The sequence below is a fragment of the Myotis davidii genome, unplaced genomic scaffold (assembly GCF_000327345.1).
Source record: "Myotis davidii unplaced genomic scaffold, ASM32734v1 scaffold38, whole genome shotgun sequence".
Taxonomy (NCBI): domain Eukaryota; kingdom Metazoa; phylum Chordata; class Mammalia; order Chiroptera; family Vespertilionidae; genus Myotis; species Myotis davidii.
Window position 1 is genome coordinate 113069 of NW_006291383.1, and position 11368 is coordinate 124436.

At 47.9% G+C, this 11368-nt stretch overlaps 1 protein-coding gene across 1 annotated transcript in view; it reads right to left on the reverse strand.

Annotated features, from left to right (window-relative positions):
* GRP (gastrin releasing peptide) overlaps positions 1-422 on the reverse strand; it is a 12121-nt gene extending 11699 nt beyond the window's left edge. Inside the window, 1 exon segment of the mRNA XM_006764603.2 lies at positions 3-422. Within this exon segment, the coding sequence (XP_006764666.2) occupies positions 3-59 (57 nt within the window). The 5' untranslated portion in view covers positions 60-422.
* Positions 423-11368: the final 10946 nt, after the last annotated feature.

Sequence of the window (11368 nt, forward strand, 5' to 3'; positions counted from 1 at the left end):
GCCGGGGCGCGGCAGAGGACCAGCGCCAGCAGGACGAGCGGCAGCTCGCGGCAGCGCATGGTCCCGACGGGCAGCTCCCGGGTGCGCTTTCCAAACCGCGGAGCGACAGCAGGACGTGGACCTCGGGGAGCTCCGCCGTCGTCCGCGCCGCTGCTGCCGCCTTCGCCAAGCCCCGACTTTATATGGGAGCCCGGTCGGGGGGGTCGGGGGCTCCTCCACCGCGGACCCGAGAGCTCTGACGTCTCCCTATAGCGAGCCCGGGCGCCTAGACAACCGTCCGTGAAAACCATCCATCTTCCCGCGGGTAATGAAAAGCATGAGTGTACGCTGTCCCTCTCCCTTTCCCTCGTAGTCCCGGCCGCCTTCCCCGCGTGGGATTAATTCTCATCCCCGACGCCTTCCTCTAACACAATGCAGAGAACTCCCTCCCCAGCCTTACCTGGATGCCTCCCGCCTTAGCTGCCTTCCGATCCTGCCAGAGGGAGCGGCGGCCCGTGCGGAAGAATGAGCAAACAGGAAATACTGCTTTAGGTTCAACTTTGCTGGAAGCGGATTGGAACGGGGATTGCAAGGACTTCTGATGCTCAGAGCTTTCCCACTCCGTGGACCACCTCCCTCCCTGCAGTCCCAGCCCACAGACCTCCAGACCCATGTCTCCCCTCCCCGCACCCCTTCTCACCACCACCAGCAGCAACACCCTCACCCCAGCTGGGTGTTCAGGGCGCCCCTGAGATGGAGGATGGGGCAGGAAGAATCCGCTCTGGGAACAGAGCTAACAATAGTTGAACTACACACGCGGCCCCTTTCACAAGCATCCAGCTTCCAAACGCTAGATGAAGCTTTCGTGTTAATTTCCCAGGCTGTGTCTCCCAGAAAGCTCAAGCTGTCCCTAAGTGCCATCCACACGCCTCTCCAGAGCTGCCCAGCTTTCCTCTGTTCCTTCTGTTCCCAGATGTGGAGAATGGTCACAGGCCCACTCCCTGGGTTCTGGATGGCATGGATGCAGAGGAAATGGGAACTACAGCAACGCCACAGTTAACAGAAACTGGCAGGATGCTGTGGCCGCCTTCCCGCTGCCAGAGCTGGGGGTGTATTTGTGTTCCTGCAGGCCTCTTCCTCACCAGTTCTGGTGCATTGTCTTGCTGGTGGGTCCCTGGTATTGCATGTCAGTGCTGGTGCTGAGACCAATTAAACTGGAATCGTACAATTTTCTCAGAATACCTGGTGATTCAATGCATTTGTGCCATTCTTAGATGATTACATGTGCACCTTACATGATGAATAGTCTTGGCCTCATTTTTAAAAAATATGCTTTTATTGATTTCAGAGAGAGGAAGGGAGAGGAAGGGAGAGTAACATCAGTGATGAGTGAGAATCATTGTTTTTGCTGCCTCCTGCACACCCCCTACTGGGAATCGAGCCCAAAATCCCTGGCACATACTCTGACCAGGAATTGAACCTCAACCACTGAGCCACACCAGCTGGGTCCTTGACCTCATTAATTTGACCCAGCAACACAGGTTAGAGATTTCTCAACAACTTATAGTAAATCCAGACTGTCCCATTCCACAGGGCACTGGGCAAGGCAATGTTTCCTTAACAGAAGTGGGCAGGTGGGCACCTGAATGTCTCATTTATGCACAATGGCCCTTTTCCCAGATCCTCAGGCGCACGTTGTTTTGTGACTGATATTCTATGATTTGTGCTGTGTCTTTTTTGCTCAGTGATTCCCAGACATTTCAGCATGAAGGGCATTTTTTATTTCTCCCCTGGACTTCAGGTTGGACTTTTTTAAATTGAATCTAATAGAGGCCCGATGCACAAAATTCATGTGGGTAGGGGAGGAAGGGGAGTCCCTCAGCCCAGCCTGCGCCCTCTCGCAATCCGGGACCCCTTGCTCCTAACCGCCTGCCTGCTTGTTCCTTATCACTTGGCTTGCTGCTCCTTAGTGCTGCCAGGGAGGTGAGAGAGGCTCCCGCCACCACCACTGCGCTCACCAGTTGTGAGCCCAGTTTCTGGCTGAGTGGTGCTCCAGCTGTGGGAGTGCACTGACCACCAGGGGGTAGCTCCTGCGTTGAGCATCTGCCCCCTGGTGGTCAGTGAACATCATAGCAACCTGTCGTTCTGGTAGTTCCTTTGTAAGAGTCTCTGGACTTTTATGGGCTTTTATTATATAGACTAGGGGCCCAGTGCACAAATCCGTGCACCTTCAAAAGAACTATAGGCGGCGAGGGTGTGGTGGGCACAAGGGCGGGTCTTGGCCTATACTCTGCGCCCCCTCCCAGACCTTCCCACTGTGGCCCCTGGTCCCCTGTCTGCCGACAGCCCTGCTCCCACTGCCACCGCTCCCACACACTGATGGCGCTGGCCCTGCTCACACCCACTGAGGGCGTGGAGCGACTGGGCCAGCACCACCAGCAGGTGCGAGCAGGGCTGATGCCATCAGTGGGTATGAGCAGCGGCTGCTGCCCCAGTTGCCCTTCAGGAACAGGGGGAGGTGGAGAAGCCCTCAGGGGCAATCGAAATCGGTGCCAGCCGGCAGCAGCAGGTGCGAGCAGGGCCATCCCTGGCAGCAAGTGCGAGAGGCAGCTGCCAGCCCGATTGCCCCTCAGTAGCAAGGGGAGGTAGAGAAGCCCTGAGGGGCAATCAGGGCCAGCAGCCACCACTCATACCCACTGATGGTACTGAGCAATCGGGACCAGCGCTGGACGCTGGCAGCAGGTACGAGCTGTACTTGCATCAGCAGCAGGTGCAAGCACCAGGCAGGACTGCAGCGTGTGGGAGCAAACAATTTTCAGTAACCAACAGGCTTGCCCTGATGACAGCGACTGGCACCCGGCCTTGGTCTGGCACCCCTGCTCACCTGCTCCACCAACCCGCCATGGCTGACGCCTGCCATGTTCTGCATGCATCCCCTGGTGGTCATCGCACATCAAAGCAACCGGTTGTTAGGTTGTTTCAGTTGTTCCGTTGTTCAGTCTATTTCAGGGGTGGGCAAACTTTTTGACTCGAGGGCCACAATGGGTTCTTAAACTGGACCGGAGGGCCGGAACAAAAGCATGGATGGAGTGTTTGTGTGAACTAATATAAATTCAAGGTAAACATCATTACATAAAAGGGTACGGTCTTTTTTTTTTTTTTTTAGTTTTTTTCATTTCAAACGAGCCAGATTCGGCCCGCGGGCCGTAGTTTGCCCGTGGCTGGTCTATTTGCATATTAGGGTTTTATATATATAGATCGGGGTGACATTGATTACAGGTTGGATTTTTTACTGTGAAGCAGGCCATACTGTTTAGATTTCCCATTTTTGTTCATCAAAGACATAAGAAACCATCCTTCAGTTTCTACTTAAGTTGAAATAACCAGTATTACCACAGAGAGTTGATTTACATAATTGCAGCTTAAATCCATGAAACATTGCATTTTATTTCATCTTTTCAGGCTTCATCAAGAGTACATGTATGTTTTCAGGGTGGCTTTTTAACATGTGGAAAATAATTCGCACATCTCTATCATTGCCTGAAAAGGATCCCAGGTTGGAAGTCATTTTTGCTGTAACTGGTCATTTATATGCTGGTGCCTGGGGAGCTTTGAGGGAAGGTCTTGCTGCAGTGAGAGGCCCCAGGTCCAGGCCAGGGCAAAGAAGCAGGCTGAGAAGGGCAATTGGGGTCGGGGAGACGACGGGTAGGCAGTGGTGTCCTGCACATGTGTGGTTCTAATCCTGCTTCTGCCATGAGGAGCTACTCTGTGACCTCAGGCCAGTCACTCAGCATCTACGAGCTACTTTTTATTCTAATGAATAAGAATAGAGAGCTATAATGAAGGCAAGCTAATTTTTGTCTTAGATTGTGAGTTTGAAGACGGCATAATTTTATTGATCAGTGCCTACCCTAATGCCACATGCCTTTTGAGGATAATCAAACAAATACTAGCTGCCACTTAGTAAGCGTCTATTATGCACTAGGCATGGCACATGGTTGAACCCACATTTGCTCGTGTACTCCTCACAGCTTCCCTATGAAGATGTAAGTCGTCCCATTCTATAAAGAGAAAACTGGGGCTCCGAAAGGTTGGAAACCTTACCGGATGCCCAGATAGGAACAGGCAGAGCCCAGAGATGCCCCCGGATCCATCTGATTCTTGGGCTCTGGGTGTGGTAAATCTGGAGAAAATGAAGTTCTTTGTAGTTCCAGGAACTTTGCAGGAGTTGGTGCATTTCATCACCCAGAAGGCATGAAAAGTATATTTAAAAGAATCAGAGATAATTTTTAGAGGCCTTTGGGTGAGATCTCACTGTGGATTCCTCTGCATGTTTTCAACTATTCTCCTCCCACTCTTCACCCAACCCTGCCTCTAGATTTGTGCACTTGCTGCCAACTTCCATGTGGAAGTAGGTGGAAGTGGTGGGAACCCATATATTTGCTTTTTGGAGAATAACAGCCTCCTAGTTTGGGCTATAGTAGGGATACCCAGAGTCTCAAAATATAGCTCACGATGTCTGAAACTGAAAAATATTTCTGAGATGTGTGCACTTGAATAGCCTACTGCACGATCCTCCTTGGAACCTGGATATTCCTGGCATTTCATCAATTACCTTCCGTGGTCTTCTGAATTACTGGACAGATTGAAGGGTGATTACCCAACTGCAGACTCACAGTTTACCTTCTCCAGGGTGTTTTAACCTCCTCACTGTTTATATTTGGAGGCTGGATAATTCTTTGGTGTGGGGTCTGTCCTGGGCCTTGCAAGATGTTTGGCAGCATCCCCAGGCTCTTCCCAGTAGATGCTAATAGCCCCCCTCCCTCAGTTGTGACCACTCAGATGTCTGCAGACATTGTTAATATCCTCTTGTGTGGGGGAATCACCCCACATAGGGACCCCTGGTCTAATCTAACTCCTCATCCTCCTTAGCTACTTCCTTGCGCAGTTTTCCTTGTGTCCACCTTCAATATCTCCAGTGCTGGGGAACTCACTCCTTCTCATCTTTAGAGAACACTCATGTTCTAAAACTCTTCCTCACTTTGAACCTAAACATGTCTCTCTAGCTTCCCCCCAACGTGTGATCCTATTCTGCCCTGCCTGGTCCTTCTGATTCTCCCTCAGGTGTTTACAGACCATCATGCCACCCTGAATTTTCTCTATAATTCCTCAAATGCAGTGATTGTTCCTTCCCTCCCCATGCTGACTGGTCTGAACATCCTCCACTGTATCTGTGTCCCCTTCAAAGTGGAAAAAGTGAGAGACGGGTGCTGAGTCTGACCACAAAGGGGTCACTTCCTTGGATCACCCCCAGAGGGAGCTGAACTTCAGTCAAGGGATCTGGTGAGCAAGGGGCACTATTTTCTAGAACTTTCCACAGTTATATGCCTATGTCACTGTACCAGCAGGTAGCATCCAGGTGAGCACTGCGGCAGCAGGAGGGCCAGGGCAGGGCAGGTGATGGGGCTGCTGGGTTCTGGGCTTGAGCAACTCTGGTTCTTTCTTCTAAGGACCTGTCCACAGAGGTTGTCCTCCTTATCCTGCCTCTTTCCTGGTATATTTATAAGGACAAAAATGAAAAAGACCATGAATGTGAAACCACTGTATGGATTCTATGTGAAGAGCTGACTGCACAAATGTAACCATGATTATCTCCGAATCATCACCTCCACCTCCATTCCCGTCAGTTGATGTCTCCTGGCAATGGTCTCTCAACTCTAGCCAGGCCAAGCTGCAACCGACTTTAGTAGTGAGTTCCTAAGAAAAAAATTTATTCAAAAAAGGAATCTCTGGAATACCATTAGTTTAATCTGATTTGCCTTATCAAATCAAAATACTGTACATCTATCCATCTCTCTTATGGTCCTTCACATTGGCGCCTAGCACTGTGGCACCCAGGTATTCAGACGGGTAGATTGCATTACAGCAGAAACAAGGGCGGCTGGTGGGTCAAGCACACACGCCGAGCCTCACAGCACAGCATCCTGGGAATGTTGGACTCCTCCATGGGTGTCGAGTCCTGCAGAGGGAGAGATTCCCAGAAACTGTTCCTACAGATTTGTGATTTACCTCCCCGAGGAACAGTCAACTGAAAGTGAACAGGAGGAGGTTCACACTTTAGCCAGAGCACATCAGCTGTTCAGATCATGGCACTATAAGAATCCGGGTGATTGGTTGCAGGGAAGAGAGAAGGCTGTTGTAGATACATTAGGCGCCTACCCAATACCCACTTCTCCTTGGAAGGTTGGCCTGATAACGTAGCATCTTGTGTTTTATGGAGATTTTGTAGCAAGAAGTGGTAAGGTACAGTTCATCTACCACCGCCCCGACCTCTCCCAGTGCTATCGGATTACTGGGACGTCAAGTGTAATCAAACCCAACCATGTAATAGTTTCCTCTTTCTCATTAAATTTCATCTTATTTAGTTCTGACTAAGGTTCTAAAATGTCCAGGTCCTTTGGTAATTTCAACTTTAATTTATCTTCTGTATTTGCCATTTCTCACTCATTTTGCATTTTCTGCAAATTTAATCTAAGTCGAATTTACTTTCTCCTCCGGATTGTTAATGAGCACCATATATTAGATAATATGGTTTCCTGTACCGAGTCCTATGGGATCCTTCTTGATTCTTATTTCCATTCCAATCTAATTTAAGATGCCACTAATTATTACTTGTACTGACCATTTGGCAACAAAACCCAAAACTACATTACCGTCAAGTCTTCCAGACCCTACGTCTTTAATTGCTCTATGAATTGCTTGGGTCAGAGGTTTCACATCAAGTAAATGTTTAAATGAATTCTCCTGTGGGGTTTCAAGTCTGTAATTGTGTTCAAAAATGGCTGTGCCGGTATTAGGGAGAATAATGAGGCCTTTGAATCTGCCTAGCTTGTTGCTCATTAGATTCTCTTTCACCATATGCGGACAGATCAATTTTCTTATTGGATTTCTTACATTCTTACCTGGAAGGACAGGCAGACCATGAGAACACTCATTTCCTGAGTCGTCATGTTGACGCATGTTCTGTTGCTTCCGGAATTTGGAACCATCCCAGATCCCAAGATCGTGGGTCTCTCCATGGTGCATACAACGGCTTTGAGTGCCCCGAAAGCCTGACATGTCCTCCATTGCTGTTTAAGTCCTGGGCTTTAATTTCTCCTTACCTAGTTAGTAGCCAGTCATTAGATTATCTTTTAATCCAGTGTTTCTCAACATTGGCCAATTTTTCCCCCACCTCTCACCTCCTCACCCCCAGCCCCAGCCCTGGGACATTTGGCGATGCCTAGAGACACTTTTTGGGTTGCCAACATAGAGGCAGGGAGTGGGGAGATGGGCGGAGGAGGGGGGTGTCAATGCTACAGACATCAAATGGGGAGAGGCCAGAGTCTGGCTAATCATCTTACAATGCACAGGACTAGCGAACAAGGATTTTCTGGTCCCAAATGTCAATAGTGCTGAGGTTGAGGAATCTTGTCAAATCTAAGCTATTCTCAAAGCTACTGCCTCCTTCCCATCAGCACCACCAAGAAGGAGGGAGTAGTTAACCTTGCTAAGGAGTGAAGAGACCTGCTCCCTTTCTTCCTGCCTCACTTCCTTTCTTCCTTCTTCCCTCCCTCTCTCCCTCCCTCCCTCCCTCCCTCCCTCCCTTCTTTCTTCCACCCCCCCTCAGCCTCACAAAATGTGTAGTCTAGGAACATCAATGATGAGAGAGAATCATTGATCCACTGCCTCCTGCACGCCCCACACTAGATCGAGCCGACAGCCCAGGTAGATGCCCTACTTCGGATTTAAACTCTTCCCTCCCTCTCTCCCTGCCTCCCTCCCTCCCTCCCTCCCTTCTTTCTTCTTTCAACAAATATTTACTGGGTGCCAACCAGTAAAGCACTTTTATAGACACTGTAGATACAGACATTAACAAGATGATGAAATCCCTACCCATAGGGAGCTGACGTTCTAGCCAGTGCTCAAGAGAAGACAGTTCAGAGATTGAGGAAAGAAGGCAGGGTTCTGTAATTTAACGATGACTACCCATTTCAGGGGTAGAAACCCAGTTTGGAAGGAATGAGGCTGAATGCTTCCCCCCAGAGATGTGTTGTTGTTATTATTTTAGTAAGACTATTTTTTATTACATATATTAAGACCTAGCTGCTTTCCATGGAGCAGAAACTTTCTAGCACAAACAGCAAATTTAAGCTGTACTTTATTTGCACAGTGACCATCAAGACCATGCAAAAGCTTATGGCGAGAGAGACAGGGGAATTTGACACCTGGGCTTGCTACTTATGAGCTGTGTGACCTTGGGCAAATTTCTTCAGCTCTCTAAGGTTTAGAATCCAAGAAAATTATGATGCCTACTCATTAAACTGCTGTAAGGATTTAATGAGATGTTGTGTATTGAGAGTTTAGCATATTTTCTAGTACTTTGCATAGCTCTCAATAAAGGACTTATAATGTTCATGTGGGGCGGGGGGGCGGACATCTTGCATATTTCGGTTCTTTTGCATGATGAGCCACCACTACCTTCTTCTTCCTCTGGTGCTTACTGGGAGGGAGGGACTTAGCAACTACCATTAGGGTAAATTCCAAGGCCTCTTTACTGCATGGTCATGGCTATCACCTGGACCAAGTTTCTCCTCCCTGGTAGTGCCAAAGAGAATCAGAGGTGGACAGCTATTAAAGGCAAGACAGATCTTATTCAGACTACTGCAGTAAGGGAGAGAGATTTCAATATACAACAGAGCTCAGTTCTACTAAAATAAAAGGCAGGAAACTTCTAAAACACTGGGTTGTGCTAAAGGAAAGTACTAAAGGACATAGAGGGTGGGGGTCACTGTGATTAGGCCTTCTGTGATTGCTAATTGGCACTTATGAAGGAGAAACAAACTTCTCATATTTTTATGATAGGAGGTAGTTTTGCAAATGGGAGCAAGGCAGCCACCAAGTTAGGCCCCTATCCTCCCAGGAGGCTGGGAGATCCTTCGATGTTTGAATTTCATTGAGGAGACTCTCAGATCCTTGAGGAAACGTTTCTGAGTGACAGAAGATTTACATCCCGAAGTGGCAGAGACAGTACTTACTATTGCAAGCTTTCTTTCTAAGGAAGGGGATGCCAGGGACCTTTAGTCACATTTTAGCTGAAACAAACAGTAAATTCTTCTGACAGTGTCAAGCCTTCTTAGATAGGCATTTAATGGGGCTGAGTTCACAGGGAACATGGCCTTGGGTGCGTAGGAAACATCCTAGAGTTGGTCAGCCTCTTAGTGCGGAGGGCTGGACGGAGTCGCCCTGGGACTTTCCTGTGGACCAAAGCCTCCCTGTCTGGAAGGAGAGTCTTGAGCATCTTGAGGACCTAATTGAACTGATAATTCACTCTTCATTGACCCCTATCAACCAAGGGCTTGTCAAGTGTTGTCATCTGTTAATAAAGGGCTTCTAATTGAGAGAGAACACTGTTAAGATCTGTTTAAACATGCTTGCACAAAATAGAAAATAGTCTGGAAGTAAATATAGCAATAATTAAAGTTCCCCTTTCCTCCAAGTCCAGCTCCCCAGAGTTGATCATTACTAATAATTCGTTTAACATTTTGTCTGAAAGCCTAGCATGTGCCTGTGAGGTAGTTGCTCTAGTATTCCATTTGACAGATAAGTAAAACAAAGTCTCCTCATGTGTCCAAGGTGCCCAGCTGGTAAGTAGTAGAGCTGGGATGTGAACACAGGCAGTCTATCTGCAGGGTGTATGCCCTTTTCCACAATGGCTTGTGTAAATGCTTTTATTTTTTTATGGCTATCACCTGGACCAAGTTTCTCCTCACCGGCAGTGCCAAAGAGACAGATTAAATAAGCGATAGCTTTACACAAACAGGTAATATTCAGAAAAAATGTCAAACAAATTATTAGTAATGATCACCTCGGGGGAGCTGGACTTGGAGGAAGGGGGACTTTAATTTGGCACTCTGCTCAGGAGCTTGCTTTATTCACTAGACAGTACACCGAGGATACTTTCCTGTCATTACTCAGAAATCTACCTTCTTCTTGAAAGAATATTACTTCTTTGTGTGAAGGTATGGCTTACTTAATCTGTTCCTGATTGGTGGGAACAGATTAAAAAATATGTACATCATTGCCCACTTCTTGCTCTTGCAAGCCATGCTGTGATAAGTATCATGGTGCATGACCTTTGTGCACAGTCATGAGCATCTCTGTATGGATCAGTCCTAAGAATGGACTTTCCGTATCTGAATATGTGCACATTTGGAATTTTCTGGTCATTTCCAAATTGCTTAGAGAACACCTTTGAAATAGTACTGTGTCACTGGGACCCAGCAACACTTCTCTTTCACTTTTGCCTGATCCTTCATGAACGGAGTTCTCAAGTAAAACAGCTGGTTGCTGTCAGGGCGTTAGTGTTGGGTCCGAGTGCCTGGGGAGCACCTGTTTATATTGATTTTGAATTAGCGTTAACTGTTCATCCTTATGAATGAAGTAGGGGCTATCAACCTGGCTTCAGCTTGGAGAGAGGGGGACCGGATCACCTTCCACAATTCCTCAATACAACCATAAATGTAATCACAATTCAAACTCTAAGTCTCCCTTGGGGTTAAGTTTTATTCTTTATCAGAGACTTAAATGTCCTAACAAAACAGGATGAATTAACAGTAGAGTTGGTCATGAGGAAATTCTTTACTTCAGGCCAAATAACCAATATCTCTTAATCTTCCTATGTCTAAAGAAACCAGATAAACCAATTTTAATTGACGTTAAAAATATGAATACCGACCGGAGATTGCTGCCTCACACAACCACTTCAGAAATACAACTAAAAGACGGAAAGGACATCATCCAGAACCACAGGAAGGCTGGCTGAGTTGAAATTCTACAACTAGAAGGAAAGAGAAAAGCATACCGAGACTCAGAGGAGGTGTAGTGCGGAAGTAAAATACAGAGGTACAGAGGCGCATGCGGAGAGGGTTGGTGGCTGAGGACACGGTTGTCTTTTTCAATCAGGAGGGAGTCTCAAGCTCTGAGCTCCAGTTCTGGGCGAGTCTCTGGGGACGCAGACTCATACAGGAGAAACTGGACTGTCTGGCAGCGGGCAGAACTTGGAACTCGAGGGCACCTTAATCTCGGGGGTGCTTGCTGCAATTGCTGGGACACTGAGAAGCAGGGCCTCTGAGGGCAAGAGTGAGAGCAGCCATAACTGCTTGCTCCACCTGTCCTGTTGATCCCCTGGGACCCCGCCCTGCCCAAGCCACTGGGGCTTTTGCATATGAAAGGCCTGGTCCTTTGCAACCTGAAAATTACCTAACATACTGCAGCTGAATCAGAGAGACCCAGATCTTCCAAAAGAAGGTCCAAGGCCCCACAGCAGCTTGCATAGCTTCACAGCTGC